This window comes from Chaetodon auriga, chromosome 24 (assembly GCF_051107435.1).
Source record: "Chaetodon auriga isolate fChaAug3 chromosome 24, fChaAug3.hap1, whole genome shotgun sequence".
Classification (NCBI taxonomy): domain Eukaryota; kingdom Metazoa; phylum Chordata; class Actinopteri; order Chaetodontiformes; family Chaetodontidae; genus Chaetodon; species Chaetodon auriga.
The window spans coordinates 10,844,990-10,863,437 of record NC_135097.1 but is presented as its reverse complement, the minus strand read 5'-3'; the positions used below and the strand labels follow the sequence as shown (position 1 = coordinate 10,863,437).

The following is an 18,448-nucleotide window of genomic DNA, read 5'->3' as shown; positions in this document are numbered from 1 at the left end:
TTTATTTTGTTTGTTTTTTTTTTTTATTTCTTTTGCTTCCTACCGATCTCATTCAAATGTTCTTTTTAATGTGTTTTATGATGACCCTAATGAAGGTCACACTCCATAACCTGTTTGTCTGACAATAAAGTTTGTTTCTATACCACAAGAGCTGCTGGAGTTTTCATCATCTTCAGACTTTTCCCTTCTCCATGTACCCTGGAACCAGGTGAAGGTGTGCCAGAAATCCCAAATCACTTGTACTCTCCTAACATTTCAATCCTCAGACCTTCACTAGACTAAATTCATAAAGAGAAACAACACCTACATCACACAGTGTACATATATAATGCTTTTATTATGAAGGACACCTTGTTAAGTTTCCGTTTTGTTATTCCAAATTGCTCTTCAGGAGCATTAATTCGGAATAAAAAATAATGAAGGATGCCCACTGTCTTATATTAAAATTTAAAATGACATTTAATTTCAATCTAAACTTAAATGAAAAAGATCATTTTCGTCTTAACATGGTGCCGGAAGTTGTATCCTTTAATCTGTTCTCATTCCGCGCGACTTGACGGCAGAGTACAAAAAAAACCAAAAAAAAAAACAGTGACGTTGCAGGATAAACAAACGGGGTAGAGGCAGGTCTGACGGCGGCGGAGTGGCAGCGTGTATCCTGACACTTTGTCAAAAATATTTCGGATAATGCAGTCTTCCAAGAGGAGCGAGAGTGACTGGCAGGGGCTTGTCAGCGAGGTAAGAGAGTGGCGAAGACCGCCAACAGCTGTTGCGGAGACGGGCTGATTTTGACGGATGCGCCGTCGTCCATATGGAACGAGCTCCGGTCACTTGTCTTCGTGGATGGAGGAGCTGCTGAACGCCACAGAAAAAAAGAAACTCCTTCTTTCCAGTCTTTAGCTAGATAGGCTAAAGGTTGATTAATGGGGTACGCTAGCATGCTACCCTGTCAGGCCGACAGTGTCCGTGTCTGTCTGCAAATGCAAGAACACTCCTGCCCACCTCCGAAACACGTATGGAGCTCAGATATAACACACCTGTGGGCGACACTGACTTGTTAACATTGTTAGCATGAAGTCATTTAAACCTAGAGAGTAAGGTTCGACCTAGGCTATGTGGGTGTAGAAAACAGGTATGAATGTATTTTTGGGGTGAAAACGCAGTGTAAGCCTAAAACGTCATTGGCACCGCAGGAATTTCTTCACGAAAATGCCCCCCAAAAAAGCAGTTTTTAGATATATATTGTAGCTCCACGGTAACACAGCACAGCAGTCAGCTGGCTAGCTTAACGCAGAGTGGCCCACCAGCTGGTGAACGTCGTCCAAATTATGTTTTAATCAGAACAAAAGTCCGATATTTAGATTTTCGTGCTGCCTTCAGGGACTGTTCATGCAGCTGTGATTATGGAGGAACTTCCACGCTGCAGGTGGATCCATGACTGGTTGATAGTGTCATATCTGAACTGGTGATAATCCAACCATGGACGTTAGAGAGCACAAGAGTGAAGATGCAATGATGCAATGATCTAGCAGAAAAAAATGAACTGGCAACCTGTTTTGACCCTCAAATAATTGCTGTAGTCTCTTTTTTAAAGGCAGAATTTGGAAGAATTTGCTGCTTTTCTTTGTAATGTGTGATAGCAAGCTGATCATATTCAGGTTAGAGAAAACAAGTGAGTTTTAGAGCACTGTTATGGGCATTTTCTACTATTTTCGGTTGTTTTGTAGACCAAACAGACAATCCGTTCAGTGGGGGGGGGGGGGGAACAATTGTCTATTTTGTGTGTGTGTGTGTGTGTGTGTGTGTGTGTGTGTGTGTGTGGACCACTAATATCAGCAATGAGCATGTCGGAGCTACAAGCTTCACTTCACACTCCTGAACGTTCAGCTCAATGGCAGCAGCTGCTGTTTCATTTGGTTATAAGCTGATCTGACAGCTACCAAGCTCTACTCCGTTCCTCCTGCTGGGTCTTATCTGTACTTTAAACACTTGGCTCCAGTGTGTACTTTTCCACCTGTTGGGAACTGGTCAGCTCCAGCTCAGTGCTTTGACTACTTCTATTTGTTGTAGTTCCTGGTGTGTAAGCGCAAGCTGGAGAGTAAGAAAGAGGCCCTGCTCATTCTGTCCAAGGAGCTGGATACCTGTCAGCAGGAGAGAGACCAGTACAAGCTGATGGCCAACCAGCTGAGGGAGCGCCACCAGGGCCTCAAGAAAAAGTACAGGGAGCTCATTGTGAGTGGTTCAGACCTTCAAGGTGGTGTTTATTTGTTCACGTGCACGGTGTTTAATAGCACGCATAATGTCATCTAATAATCGCATGAGATGATTTTAATTCCGTACCTCTTCATATTTTAGGATGGGGACCCTTCTTTGCCGCCAGAAAAACGCAATCAAGTAAGTTGTTGTTGATTTTGAGGGTCTTCTTACAGCCGCTAATGCTGAACATAAGCTTTCATTTTGTTACGGTGTGGTTGTTATGTTGGTTATGATAGATGAGGATAATCTCTTTAACCTGAGTTCACATCAAATACAAGATCTCTGTGAACAAACAACCTCATAATACCAAGCAAATACAGATCATATGCTCACTTAGTAACACTGGACTGAACAACCTTTTCATTAGCTCTGTCTGATGCTTGCAGACTTCTGATGGTTAGATTAAATGTGAGGGTGGTTACGTGTCGTCAGAGTCCTGTAGGACTCTGCTTGGTGCTGCTTTCAAGGACGCCGTGACAACCTTAATTGAAGAGTTGGCTGCTGAATTGCATTCTAAGAAGCAGTGTTGCTTTTTAGAGGACAAAAAACAAACATCAGCATTGCGAGGACAATGCCGACATGCACATTATGTTGCTTTTTATATCCGGCCCTGATTCAAAAAGGTTGGGATGCTGTGTGAAACATAAATGAAACAGAATGTGATAACTTGCAAATCCTCATTGACGCATATTCAACTGACAACAGCACAAAGACAATATATGGAAAGTTTTACCTCGTCAATTTTTGTAAATATCTGTTTATTCTGACGACTTTCCCAGCAACGTAAGACTGGGAAAGTTGTGGAAAGCCCCAAAAACACCTGTTTGGAACATTCCACAGGTAAACAGGTTCATTGGTAACAGTATCATCTTGGCTATGATTTTGCTGACACCAAGACATCTGTGAAATAATGATGTTTGTTAATAAGTATTTATGAATTGATAATCAGAGATGAGGCTGCTACAAGGGTAATGTAGGTGTGAAATCAGCCATAGCCAAGAAATAATCAGTGTGTTTTGCTCAGTATAATCCTTTTATCTTTGTCCTTGCAGTCTTATGATCTTGAAAATCTATTTATGATGCACGACTCAATCAAACGCTGTTAATAGAAGCAGTTTCAGCAGTTATTTTTGTACGTTACCGATTGTTCCTGTGCATATATTTCCTTGAGCTGAAGAAAGAAGTGGGACCCTAATTCATCGGTGCTTTTGGCCCCTCTCCATGACAGATCGAGTGGCCACCAGCTGTTTGCAGTTTCAGACGGCGTCGCTTCTCCGTATCTTTCTCCTTCACTTCATTCTCTCCTCCTCTCCACCTTCTCCTCAGGTGAACCTGGCTCAGCTGTTGAGGGACTCAAGAGACAGAGCGAAACAGCTTGCAGAGGAGGTGAAGGAGCTCACTCAGAGGCTTGCGGAGGCCCAGGGGGATAACAAGGTGAGGTTACCGATCGCAGCACACACACAAACTTGACCCCGTCACTCACTCCAGTGCACGAGTCGTGTGTTTGAGCAAAGCAGTGAATTTAACTTTTTTTTTTTTCTGCAGCTCCTGAGGATGACGATTACTCGACAGAGGCTGGGGGACGAGGAGGTGGGGACACGCCATTTCCCCGCTCACGAACGGGAAGATCTAGTTCACCAGCTAGAGAGAGCGGGGCTGCAGGTTGATGCATTTCCTTTTTTTTTTTTTTTTTTTTTTTTTTTTTTAAAAATAATCAAACCTTTCAAACTTTACATGGTGTCACATCACATTAGCACATGCACATCTAAAACATTGACAGTTCACTTTTGGTCTCGGTCCTGTCATTGAGTTTAGTTCCCTCTGTTGGTCAAACAGGGACGAATGATACAGAGAGACATCTGTGGCAGATTTCACAATACAAGTCATGAATATTTTGCATTACACATGAGGAGCATGGCTCACTTTCTGGAATTATTCTCACTACTGTCACTTGCTAGGCTGACTGAGTTCACTCTTGTTTGAGGCGGCGGTGCTGTTGTATTGGATTTTATGATTTTGATGAAACCGTACTGTCCCTTCCACTCACTCAGGTCAAAACAGTAGACGAGCTCCTCAGCTGCTGATTGCTGAAAACAGCGAGTGCACTCTCAGCAAACTCTGCTTTAGTTAACAAAGCTGTAACTTTCCTTTCAGCTGCTTCGCTTACAAGCATTTCTTTGCCTGGCTGCCGTCTCCTAGATGGAGGAGATGGAGAACAACATGAAGGCTCTGACAGACGAGCTGCAGGACGTGAAGGCGGAGCGCGGTGTGTTCAGGGAGAAGGCCTACCGACTCAACGTGGAGCTCAACCACATCTTGGGCAACCGTGAGGCGCGCATCATTGATGTGGATGCCCTCTGCATGGAGAACAAGTAAGTGAGCAAAGCAAGCAGATACGTCCACCAGCACAAAAATGACTCTTACCCTCATGAACCAAAAGTACTCAGCACGTCTTTTGATCTGTGTCGCCGCAGGTACTTGCATGAGCGTTTCAGCCAACTGCAAGAGGAGGTGAACCTGCTGAAATCGAACATCATGAAGTACAAGGTACAGTTGGAGTGCCGCTGATAAAATAGAAACATGAAGCTGATTTTGAGGCTCACGAATCCTGATGAAATCCATTTAATTTCCCAAAAGTTGATTTCTTATGCCTCGGCGGTGGAAGTGAAAATGTGCGCTTTTATTTCAAACGTTCATCAAACATGGCAGGGCGCGCTCCATTCGCTCTTGTTTCTCCCTCCCCACAGACAGCTCTTGAGAGGAGGAAAAACTCCAGCACATTTGGGAAATCAAACAGCAGCCCCCTCACTGGAGTCCTCTCAGCCAAACAAGGTGAAAACTCCCTCTGAATTCTCTCTGAAGCTCTGACATAAATAGATACGGGAGCCGCTCATCTGAAGCGATTTGACGGCCAGTAAAATAGTGTGCGCCTCCTCTGTTTTATAGCATGTAGATTTAATAAGTCTGTTCTTTTTTTTTTTTCCTTTTTTTCTTTGCCGATCCTTCAAGCCACCGCTCGGACACCAGCTGGGTTACTAATTGTATTCTGAGTGGTGGAGAGCACCACTGGCAGGGAAATGAGCCTGCCACGATGACTGACAGTCGCTGGCAGAAGCAGCACAGTGGGCTCCGGAGTTAAAGTTAGGAGAGTGTCACCTAGCAGACAGCTGTTTCTAACTCTCCATCTCCGTCTTGCTCTTGTCATGCTGCTTTCTCCGTCTCTTGTTATATTCCCATATTCTCTCTTGTATATATTTTTTTAAGTGTTGAAAGTTTTATCGGGGCATCATTAGCAGGTTGCAGTTTAATAAATGAGGCCATGTTTTCCTCCATGGCATCATAAACACATATGACTGCACATGAATTCTCCCTCCTTCTATTCCCTTCCTGTTTCTCTTTCTTTTATCTGCTATCACCCCTATTTTCCTCTCCCCGCTCTCCTCGCCTTCTCCTTTTCAGTCCAGGAGATGCTCCTGGAAGAGCAGGGCTGCAGCCTGCCAGCCACGCCTCAGTCCATCTCTGACCTCAAGTCCCTGGCCACGGCCCTGCTGGAGACCATCCACGAGAAAAACCTGGTCATCCAACACCAGAGGCACACCAACAGGTAACACACGTGTATTGTTTGCCTGCCCGTTCAGAGAATCCTCCTCCACCTGCAAGGCAAACACTGCACTGTGACACGCGAGTGCATGCAAACACTCTCTGTTGGTCCCAAGTAACCCGACCCATCGCGCTCGGTCTTGCAGGATCCTCGGAAACAGAGTTGCAGATTTGGAGAGGAAGCTGAAGACGCTGGAGGTTTCAGGACTGTGGAGCCTTCCAGGTGAGTCTCAAGACCAAGTGTTCAATGTCTCCTTTTTGAAGTCCTCAAATGAGCCCTCCATGACTTAACATCAAGCACAGTCCAATTAGAAAACAAATACAGAGTAATAACAGTAATTTGACAGTAACTCTTATCTTTCAGGCTGTAGGATATGAAAACAAACAGCTGGTGAAACAGTATATTCTCTTTCATTAAACAGTATTTCAGTGGCACGGTCATTTGTCATGGATATAATTATTTTGCTTTGTGGAGAAAATAATCATGTTTGTCAATCACCTTTCATTGAAACACATTTTTTTGAAGGTTTCTGTGCAATCCTGTTATAACACAGTGATTTTCAATACAGAGGGTAAAATTACAGCTTCATTTGTAGTTAAATGGCTGTCAAGCTGTAACATATGATCAGACACTTAACTGTTGCCTCACTGTGAAGCAAGGCGCACACACCATTTGTAAACATGACCGCGTGACTGTGTGTGTGTTTACAGAGCATGAATTGCTGTTCGCTCAAGACAAACTGTGCATTTTGTGAAGATAACATTTTTTTCGAACATGTTGCCATAAATTGCTTTTGAATCTCTTGTTTTGAAAACTTCCCTCTTTTTTTATTTTAATACAATAATGAGGTTTTATGTTCATAACAGTGTGTCTCTCTCTCTCCCTGGCTGCGTCTCAGGCTTGACCTACCGCGTATCAGTGGGAATTGGGAGTATGTATTCCTTCTGCCCCACTTAGCCCATCCATGCCCTCCACTATGTCATGCCAGGACAAATCTGGGCAGATGCCCAGAAAGCGTGTCACCTCATGCCCACCGTTTACAATGTGTCGACTCCATTGACCACCCGCTCGTGTGTGTTCATGATACCATTGACTGAAGCGGGCTGCCTGAATCTCACACATTGATCTTTTTGGTCCAGTGGATCTGTCATGAATTTTGCACTCAAGGAAGAAAAAAAGAGCTCTTTTTGAATATTTGGGCTTTGGCATGTTTTAGAAGCAGGAGAGTCCTTTTATTTAAGGCAGCACACGACTGTTTTCTGGATTCATTTTAACATGCGTTCAGACCCCTTGCACCCCTGGTATTAAAATGCGTATCCGTACATATCGGCGCAGGTATTTGGTTTTAGCTAACATAACACAGAGGTTGTCAAATTTGAGAGAGCGAGTCAAGCGAGAAGGCTGAAAGAGACACGCCTCTAATGACTGATAAAATGCACTGCAGCGTACATTCTGTGAAATCAGTGCTGAGATGATAAGTGTGTGTGGGAATTGACTTTTTTCTTTAGAACTGGATATACGTCTAATCTGCGCCATGAAAGCATCAAAAGATGCATTATTCAACAGAACTGCGTGAAAATGAAAGCAATATGGGAGGGAAAGGAGTGATATTGAGTAAGAAATAACTGCCTCTGCTACGATGAGCATCGCACTTATCTGTGCGGCTGATCAGCTGTGAACAAGGTATATAATTTATGTAGTTAGAGAGTAACTTATACGGCAGCACTGCAACACGCTGGGACTGACTGACACAGTATTTTTTTTATTCAAAGAAAGGAAAAACTTAATGTATTGCATTTACTGACAGACAGAAAAAATGGGATTCAGATCCCGTTTTAGTACCAGGTGTGACATTCATGCTGGCAGGAATTCGAAGCATAAACCATGTGAGGGCAAGATATACATTCACTGGCCACTGTATTAGATACACCTGTTCAATTGCTTGTTATCACAAATTGCTTGCCAGCCAATCACATGGCAGTAACTCAGTGCATTTAGCACAGTCTGAAAAGGATTTCCAAATCCAACCAGGAGGCAAGACAGTCCACCTAGAAAATAGTTCCCCGCTTTAGCCACTGGAGGGCGATGTTGTGCTGTGTATGAACCAGACAGAAAGGTGGAGGGGCTGCGGCTGAATGGAGGTGCCCTGTCATGAGACCGTCATTCTCACCGCTATAAAACTGACAAGCATCCATTACTGAAAATGATTGCCCACATTACAAACACATTTAGGGGAATGTGCCGTTATTAGGGAATTTGTAGGCGAGGGCCCAGAGTGCCTGACGACCACGCTGTCCACCACAGTTAGGGAGACAGAAATATAGAGAGAGATGTGATCGTCTGTGGCCTTGATGTGATGTGAAGTTGGGCTGATGGATATTAAAGGCAAACAGGATAGGATGGAGGGCCTTGGCTGCCTACCTGAGGCCCGGAGAACACTAGAGGTGACTGCGTTGTCTGCGGATGAGAGAGAGCCAAAAACAATAACAATGACATCGATGCAGTGAGTCAGATAAAGTTGTGATTGATAGATCCCCACCGGTCTTGCAGTCCCCCACCCCCCACTTGCTGAAGGACTCAAGCTGAAATGTAACACAGCAAGTGAAAGCCTGTCAGTGTGCGTCAGCTATGGAATAGACAGAGGTGGATGTAGAGTGCGTCCATATAGCTCTGTTTGGGTCCAGTGACAGACTCTTGCCGGTTAAGAGGAAAGCATTTCCTTGCCACCTGAGAGCCAGACAGCACTGTATCCCAGTGTAGGATTTAACCATGTGACCGTAGACAATTTTTTTTTGGAGGATAGGTGCATATGCATGAAAATGATGTTCATAATATGTAGTAACATGTTTCAAACAAGTAACAGGAGCAACAAAAGAAATTTGGAAAGTTGTGGAATGCTCCAAAAACACCTGTTTGGAACATTCCACAGGTAAACAGGTTCATTGGTAACACATGACTGTGCAGAGGATGTTACTACATGAGCTCAGGAACACATAGTGAAACCAGTTGTCAGTAGTTAGTTTGCAAAAGATTTCATTCTTATTCACATTTCACACAGCGTTCCATCTTTTTTAGAATCCGGCTTGTATGTGTGAGAGAGCGATGGTTTGATGGCTGGACAGGCAGCTGCCAGTCAGGTTTAAAGGAAGCTGCTGGTCCCTCCTGCCTCCTCCTGAGTGCTGCATGGCTCCTGGAGACACTCTGCAGTGCTCAGTCTGGGCTTTCTTCTTCATACCAGTAACTAACACCACCTTGTTACTGGCTTTAAAAGGCAGTCTGCAGAACTCCTTAACAAACTTTAAGACTGCACTTGGATAAAGTAGTCTTAAAGCGACAGGCCACCTCTCTGATCTGAATGACTTTCCCCTCTAGTGAACTGCTGACTCTTTCGTCTTGTGAAAGCTGTTGTATGATATACAACATTTAAGATATACATTTTTTTTCCAGACAAAATGAATCCAGCTGTGAGCGAAGTGATAAATTATGATATATCAATATGTAACTTTAGGAGAAGCAAGACTGCAAGTCTACATTCACGCCAGCTTCCCTGAGACTGCTGAGGTTCAGTGGCGCTTCAAGCTAAATGTTACCATCTGCTAACATGCTGATGTTTAACATCATGTTTGTGAGATTCACTGTCGGAGTTGCTATCATGCTAACATTTGTTAATTAGAACTAAACACAAAGTAGAGCTGAGGCTGATGGGAACGCCGTTAGTTTTGCAATGATTTGGTCACAAACCAAAGTGTGGACGAATTGAAGTTTTGACCTGTGATCGCCAAAGTTATTCTAAAACAGTCTGACATCACGATTGAAGCTGCTGTCTCTTTAACAGAAGTAAGACAACTTTTTCCACAAACATCAACTTTATTGCTCCTCCTGACGCCACCAGTCTGCACGTTGAAGCTTCGGGATCCAAACAGCCCACCCCACCCCTCTCCCTCACTGTCCCCACATCAGTGTCAACGCTGAGCATGCATAACAATATGGACCGCATTCATAACAATATGGTCTCCGTTCACCATTCATGATTCTCACGCATCGTGTCACCCAGTCATCCATTTTCTCATTCTTCTGTTTGTTTTTGTGTCTCACACTTGAGTGGTCAGAAACAGGCCTATTCACAGGGTTTCTGTGAAGGCGCGGGCTGATATGCACACTTACAGACTCCAGCATATGCATGTGAATACAGTTGTGTGTGTGTGTGTGTTTGTGATGTCTGGTTTATAGTGCACAGTCTCCTATGAGTAGCATATGGTGTCAGCCTAAGAGGCGTGCAGCCATCACTAATGAAGACAGATGACAGGGAACTGGAGCCACTTCCTGTGAGCACCGCAATGCATACGTGCGTGTATGTTTGTACGCCGTGTGAAAGCACACACGGCACAGCGCCGTACATGCGCTCGGATGAGCTCCATCCAGTCCTGACGTGCTCAAACATTTCAAAACTCCTCATACCACTTACTTTGTCTCTTTGTCGTCATTTGGATGTGACAGTGACGGGGAGTGTTTGTTCCTTCATTTCGGTCTCGCAGGGGCACGAGACACTATCGCGCTGAATGACAACCTTCAACCGGAGCTCCATCCAACACCTGCCACGTCTCACCCAAACATGCAGCCCAGAGTGCAGCCACCCAAAGGTGAGCGCGTAATCGTGTGCAGCTGGCTTCTCCCACAGCTAACGGCACAAACACTGCAATTAGCCGCTGCGTGCTAAACACTCCTTGCTATCTTCCATGTTTAACCCAAGTCCTCTCCCTTCCCGCCTCCTCTCCTCTCCGCCTCTCATTGGTGCAAGCTGCCCAAATGCCATGGCATTTTGGAAATGTGAAGCAAATTCTCGCCCGCTGACATTCAGAAACTTCTGCCGTGTTCTCTTTGAAAGGGGGTGGGGGATGGCGGGGAGGGGGGGGCATAAATATGGATGTCAGTTCAAGTAATGTTGCTTTCTTCCTGTGTGTATTTTCCTGTGTATGTATGTGTGGGGAAAGGTGGCTGGGACTCTATGTGCAGTCTTTAACCTTTTTGCCTGCACATCCACAAATATGGGTCAGTAATCCCCAAAGTGAGAGCATATTTTGGCGAAGAAGCAGAACTAAGCTGTTGCTATTGCCAAGATGCGGGGCGTCACACTTGTCTTGCATCCCCTTGTCTGGGGCACTGCTGCTATATTTAGCCTGTTGCCATGGAAGCACTTCAGTCACATAAGTAATTGAAATAACTTTCTGCGTTGACACAGTGGTCCAACTCCAAAAGAGGAAAGTTTTCCTTATGTTTTCCTTTCAAAGGGTTTTTTCATCCTGTCCTAATTTCTTTAGATAAAACACAAGGCACGACATTGTCGACCTCGGCCTATCAGCATATTTAGATTATTGAGAGTGTGTTATGCAGCCCCATATGTACGAATGGGAAGCAGTTGTAGTAGGTATTTTTCTTTGCTGTTGATGTTGCCAGTGAACACGAATCAGCCGCCTTCCCTCCGCATAACTCCGTCAGAGCAGCACAATCGGGCAAAAGTACTTGTTTGCTGATCTAACTATGGCCTCAGATCAAGTGAGTAATTAAAATGACCAGTTGTCTCATCTTCCTTCTCCCAGTTGTGTCAGGCGACAGAAGTTCACATGAATCATTGTGGGAATGCCACACCGCTGGCAGCGACCTTGGCACAGATGGCGTCAGCAGGGAAGACGCACCTGCGCTGCTCAACAGCCTGGAGCCTCTCGTGGGCTTGGAGACGAATGGGATTGACAGGAGAGGGGGAGAAATGGTGACCCTGACTGAAGATGGAGCCGCCTTGGAGCTGGAGGAGGGGCGGAGCCCTGTTGAAGAGGCCGGGCACGAGGTCGAGGGAGTTGAAGATGAAGAGCTGGGTTCCACCGTGGAAGAAGGAGAAGAGGCAGCTCTGGCGCTGAATGTCCCGTCCACCGAATCAGACCTTCCATGGCCTCCAATTAAACGAGCCTCTGTTGATCACTCAGAGGCGGTTCGTCAGCCCCGCGAGCCCCAGGACGACGGGTCTAGTAATGCACCTGAACATGTAGAAACCTCAATATCAGGGCCAGAGAACCAGACCACAGAGGTGTCGAGTACGGAGGAGTGGGACGTTCACTGTCAATCTGCGTAGTGACGCCTGTCATACTGATAACTTGGCATGAACTGACACCACTGAAAGACTCCGGGAGCTTATTTAAATCCTTGTCCTTGTCCTCCTTATTGATGGTTGCATTCATCATCCCTGGCTGCGTTCTCACAGTGTCGCCACCGCTCACTAACTCGCTTTCTGTTTTAGTCAGTAAAACCGAAAAACACTTTTCCAGCCAGAACCGGTTGTGCACTTTGTATCTCGACAGGCTTGTTGCTGCACAGGAAGAGAAACTTGAAATCAATGTAGTTGCAAACTTCATGCCCTGTAGGAGAAAATTAGCTACCAAAATAATGAATATGGCAGCCTCAACTCCCATGCCCCATATTCCCTTCTTCCTTTCCCCTGTGATAAAATAATCCCAATTGTTTGCTTTCTTCTTCTTCCTGAGGGATGCCGATAAATTGAGTTCTCCATCTTGTTGTTGCTCTCATCAGGGGTCTGAATTGGCTTACCAAAACTGTTTTGTACATATGTGTGAATTAATAATGTTAATATTAGAGACTGTTGATGTCTATTCATCTGCATGGGTGAATCTTACTAATCATTCCAGTTTTTATTGTTCCTCATTTCGCAGTTGATATTCAGATGAGACTACATGTGCCTTATATGTGGAAGAATTCCCTGATATTTATGACTATAAATGTATAAACCAATGCAATACGACCTGTCCGGAAGTCTTTTCCAACCCACATGCAAACACAAAAAATGTAATTTTGTGATATTTTTTTGTGGTATGTGGTACTTTTACCACATTTTCTGCAGGATTTTCTGCCGTTTCTGCTTTCACTTTCTCCAGACACACAATGCTAAGACCGTTTAAGCCTGACCTGTTTCCACACTTGGTTTTAGTAAAACCAGTTTTCTCTCAGCATACTTGAATACGACAGTATGCTGAAAGGTTGTTATGGAATTTTTGCCCAATGATGCCAAAAATATGCAGCCTACCAAAGCTTTAGTTATACATGTTATAAGTTAAAAGTGTTAGTTACAAACTATGGATAAATGGTTGAAATAGGAAGCTAAAAGTAAGATGGTGAAAAATAATGGTTTAACAGTTCGCTAAAAGTTATGAAATAGATTGCTAAAAGTAGCCATTGGAATACTTGTAATGGCGTTACAATGGATAATTGGCTTCAAGTGGCAGAAATACAAATGCAGACTTGACCACATTGACCATTGGCAGTTCAATTGTATGAGAACTCAGCTGTAACAATACCCACTTTGAGTAAGTAACTCTTAACTATAACTCTTTAAAAACATCAGGTTTAAAGTCCATGCCTAATCCATGATGGCGAGTGTCAATATCGGTGAGGGCCACAGTATGTCTGACTGAAAAAGGCTGGGAACCACTGGTCGAGTGACATTGAAAGCTTTTGTATCAGCTCTCTCCTTTAGCTCGAAAGCACACAAGCAGGCATTTCATCTGATCAAAACTTCAGCTGTGACACCGAGGTTGACTTTGTGAACTTGGTGTTATATTTGTTTGAGCTTTCCACACACAAATGAGGTTTGTTTGATAGTAATGTTCTGAACCAGAAAATGAGCCCATATCTGCAGAAAATCGCTCTGACTAATTTCTAAGTGTTCACAAGGTTGGTCTCTCATTAATTCTAAATGCAGCAGCCTCAGTCTTTTGATTGTTTTACAGATTAGAGCAGCTTAACTTGATTGTCTTCTTTCCAGCCTTGGAAGAGAATTGTTATGGCATCACAAATCTACACTTGTTGTCTAAAATCATAGAAATGCTCTGTTTTCAGTCGAATTAACATCAATTTCTGGGAAAATCTACATTTTGGGTGTCTATGTACAAGCTTATGTATATTATTTTCGACTGTTTTGGGTTTTGTTCATGTCCAAAGATGTTTTTTTGGACAGCGCACATGAATATTACATGTGCATATGATTGTATAACTTCAAAAATGAATTAATAGGCACCGAAAGTTTTCCAGCACTGTAAAATGGATGCGCAGACAAACCCGTTTTGTCTGGCAGCCAAAGTCCAGAGCCCACTGTGTATTGAGAATCAGTGGTGAGGCCTACTCTTCCTGCATGCAGGTGACAGCTGGCCTCTCCAGGCAAACACAGCGTCAAAGCCAGAATCCATGAACTGCTTATTCTGCAGAAGGCCACTTGCTATTTTTAATCTGTGACACAAAATAGAGGCAAGGAAGAGAGAAAGGATCCGAGCGAGGGAGCCGTGGTGTGTACCCAGTGTCGGCTCCGTGCCAGGCAGCTGATTTGGCACACTGCAGCGAGCCCTTTTTTTTTTTTTTGTTAAGTTTATAAACCAGATGGAGTCTGAGCTAATGAAATTGCAAGATGATACCAGCTTGCCACCAGGTTCCCCTTAAAGTCGTTGACCAATGTTTGATTTTTGCATGCTTATGAATGCCTTAGAGGAATCTGTGAGCTTTGCTTGTCTGTTAGAGAAGATAGAACACAGGAGTGAGATACATTGTCTGGTTCAGGGAACATGTGTCTGTGGAAGAAGTGAGCCATATCGGCTGCTCTTGCAGGCTGCTTAGACTTGTGACATGGATTAAAGTTGACAAAATGCTTTTTTTTTTTTTTTTGTCCTGCCTTGCATTCCTCAACCAGTAGCCGTCACTTTAAGCATTCCCTGCGAGGATTTGTCACTATGTCGCTTCTCTTTTAACCTTTTTCAATACCATGTTTAACATGATTGGATCCCCATTAATTATACACATTTGATACCTAATATTGAAAGTAGCAAAGCTATGAAAGCAAGAGATCGACAATCAATCAAGAACAGCATAAAGAATGTGGAGGTCTGCAACAGAGGGAAAACATTAGAATAGTAATAATTAGCATTATTACAAATGTTTTGGTATGTGTTCAGAGGCCTTTTCTGTACTTATTAAAAAAAAATATGTATATATCATTTTGTGTGCCAATTGTCCGTTTGTGCATGAAGCTGTACTTGGAAGCCCCCCCCCCCCCCCCCCCCCCCCCAAATTTAAGGTCGGTGACTTCCCTTTGTTCATATCAAGCAGCAGTTTCAGCACATACAGTGATTTCAAGCTCCAACAAATGCATTGCCACTTCGGTTAGGATTAAAGAACACAAAGACAATGCTCTGGAAGTGTACTGGTGCTTTACTTTATCAATAATTACTTGAATGGACCTCATATAACAACACAAACCGCCAGCAGAGACGTACTGTATGAGCTTTTTTACTTCCTAAAGATTCATCGGAGATGTTGCCCCTCTGACCCATTACCTGTCAGGATTTCATTGGCCAGTGTTTGGTCTTGTCACACAGCTGAAAGATTCAGGCTGCCTCTCCAGACCCCCGAGAGCAAAGGAGGATTGCTGAGAGGTGTTGTAGCCAATCATCAGCACTACAGATAAAATGAGGCTACGGTACCAGCGACTCGCCCATGCCAAGACTAATCTTAGCCCCTTATCTGTGACAGCGACATCCCCCACTACAGGGCAAGTAAAAAATGTGCATTGCGAAGTGCTTCGATTGGCCCCGTGCTGCTTAAATCATTCAGGTGTGTGTTTGCCTCTCTGCGCTTGAAAGAGAGATCAAGGGAGGAATAATTTGTATGGGTGTGCGCGCCTGTCCTGTGATTTTTGTAGCTTTGTACTTAGCTGCTACCTTTTCATGTTTTAGATGTTGAGAGGAGTTGTACCATATCATATAGACTGCTAATCTTTTCACAGTGCCAACTTGCTTTGTTCTGATCCCTAGCCCCCTCCACTTATCCTACCCTGGAGCTTGGGTAGTGGGAGAGACCAGCCGGGTCACAGCGATGCTCACTGGCTCTAATAAGTGTGACCAGGGAGGGTTTGATACTCCATCATCTCTGGGTCCTCCAAAGGTTTGAGGGATGGGGGTGGACAGGGGCATGTGGAGCCAGCAGTTTCCAGGCCAACCGCTCAGCAGGGTTAATTACTATACCAACCAGATGCCCCTTCCAGTGATGGTCAGTGCCCTTATGATCCAAGCTTCATTCGCTCACCTTGCTTTTTTACGCTTACCTGAGTTTTATCGTGTGGTGCCTCTGAGACACTGGCAGAGCCCCGCAGGTTTTCCTCCCCGGGTGCTCATTTTGAGGAGTGTAACTTTCTGCTCTGTTGCTGACAAGACTGTTATTATCTGAGATAATGGAGGGAAGGGGGGGGGGGGGGCGGACAGGCAAAATATGTCAGTCATCTTTTCCCTGCTTGTTTCACGTGGAGTTAATAATTCTAATGTATCATAGATACGATATGCATAACTGCATCATTCGCTCGGTTTGCACTTTTATATGGATTCGGCATCTGTGCAATTATTGTGTGCATTTTCTCATCACTTCAGCTGTCAGACATGAATATGGTATAGTCAGTTCCAGATAGGTAAATTGTGTCAGCCTGAATCCCTTCTTCACTTTCTAAAGGCTGTGAAGTCTAAAGGTACATGACAGACTGTTGCATCCTCCCACGTTGGCTTGGCCTCCCTTGAGAGACTTCTGTTGTATATAGTATAACATTATAGTATGGCATATAGTACGTTAGTAGTATAACATTTTGGGAAATAGACTTGTTTGTTTTCTTGCTGAGAGTCAGGTGAAAGGTTGATATACGACTGTCATATCTGTATGCTAAATATGAAAGTACAGCCAGTTAGCTTAGCATAAACCCTGGACAGTTTTGGAATTTCATGCTTTATTTCTCTCCATTAGGAAATTTGTTTGGGACTCTGCAGTACAGCTCCACAATTATATCTAATGTTACCTTCAGATAGAACTGGGCAAACTGTTCCCTCTGGTGTGCAGGGTTTATGCTAAGCTAACTGGTTGGAGTTTCATATTTAGCATACAGATATGAGAGTGATATATCAATCCTCTCACCTGACTCTCGGTAAGAAAACAGAAGTGTATTTCCCAAAATGTTATACTCTTTCTTTTATTTGATCTGTAAATAAGACATAAAAATCAATCAGAAATGGAAGTCTCCCAAGGGAAGCCAAGCTACTGTAGGCAACAGCTTGCCCGACTCTATCTGAAGGTAACATTACTTACAATTGTGGAACTGTAGCGCAGAGTCCCAAACAAATTTCCTCATGGGGATAATAGTATCCCCAAAATGTCAAATTTTCCTTTTAAAGCAACATCAAGCAAACTCAGATTTCAGAAAGACTAAAAAACGTTGGAACTGTCATCAGCCCTCATATTAATACAGAAGTTCCCTTGATCACTGAAGACTGACTGCCCAGCTGCTGCCTATGGTTCTTCGTCCCCTGCGACCTACCTCATTAGTTTCCAGATTTCCTGCAAGCAAAACTGAAAACGATTGCAACAACGACAGCAACAAAATGGCTCCCAAGGCCCTGCAGAGAAGCAAGACCAGCAAAGTTGCAGGATGCGGGAGGAGTTTTTAGCTTGTGGATGGCCGATAAGCAGAAAGGCCACGCCGAGGGTCAGCACGTAGCCATGGCGTACAGTCAGATCTCTATTAAGATTGGAGATGGTGGGCCAGTGTGATAAGAGCCAACAGGACCTAGTGATGTGATATCAGTGATGGGGCACTTTGCTGCAGATGACACTGTCCCCAACCAGCAGGGGAGTCAGGGTTGGACCCAACCTGCCCTGGACATCAGTATGATGAGGCAGTCCTCAATTATCTTGATTCAAATTTCACAGTATTTGGGCAATTCTGGAAGACAATCAATGGCAACATTTGACCTCTGGGTTCTGTATTAAAAATATTCTTAATACTTATATCAAATTCTTCACATCACTTCAATAAAATACAGGTTTAAAGATTGAAACCGACCGTATACATTGTAGTTATTACAGCTTACTGCAATTCATCATTGTTGGAGGAGTTTAGTTCTGCAGAATAGCAAAGTCTTTTTTTTTCTTGATTTAACTTGGTCTGAAAGAGTATTTTCTTTAATCTCTTCCAGACAGGAACACAGCTGTTGCGGGGCAAAAATGAGCACAGAAGTAGATATTAATGAAACCATTTAATTCAGGAAAGTAAGTAACTTTGGATCATTGCAGTTTAGCATTTCCTCTCAAATGATTGTTTACCAAGTTGTTTTTTCAAGATAAGAAGGTGGTCACAGCGTTCATGGTTGCAGTTTGCTTGTCAGAAGCTTACTAGCAGGACTTTACTGCATTTTCTAATGAGCCGGACTCCAGTAATGGACTGTTCTCTGGCCTTTATGCCTGCTCATTTGGTTTCCCTTCTTCTCCTCCATGACCATTATCATCCTCTGTATTTGACCATCTGGACAGACCTGTTTGAACAGAGTTTGTCTGCAGATCTCTGGCTGACCCACAGGCACTGTGGCATGCATTGCACAAGTAGTACCATGTTGTTTTGTAGTCTCTCAGTGGGTGCATCTGATCCCAGCACTTGTAAGAACATTTAAAATACAGAATTATTAATGAAAATACAAATGATCCCGAGGTGTAAGTTCATCAGAATTT

The 18,448-nt window shown here is 43.9% G+C and overlaps 1 protein-coding gene across 2 annotated transcripts; it reads left to right on the top strand.

The window, feature by feature from the left end:
- The first annotated feature begins 593 nt into the window (after positions 1–593).
- On the top strand, positions 594–14,904 carry ccdc149a (coiled-coil domain containing 149a). Of its 2 annotated transcripts, XM_076725225.1 has the most exons (13): positions 594–738; positions 2,071–2,232; positions 2,356–2,394; positions 3,583–3,690; positions 3,802–3,918; positions 4,456–4,628; positions 4,731–4,803; positions 5,004–5,088; positions 5,716–5,860; positions 6,003–6,079; positions 6,756–6,788; positions 10,393–10,497; positions 11,455–14,904. In XM_076725225.1, the coding sequence occupies exons 1-13, from the start codon at positions 688–690 to the stop codon at positions 11,979–11,981; spliced, it is 1,695 nt and encodes a 564-aa protein (XP_076581340.1). In that variant the 5' UTR covers positions 594–687; the 3' UTR covers positions 11,982–14,904. The 2 variants fall into 2 exon arrangements, with proteins under 2 accessions (XP_076581340.1, XP_076581341.1); XM_076725226.1 differs by lacking the exon at positions 6,756–6,788 and having other exon boundaries at positions 604–738.
- The last annotated feature ends 3,544 nt before the right edge of the window (positions 14,905–18,448 follow it).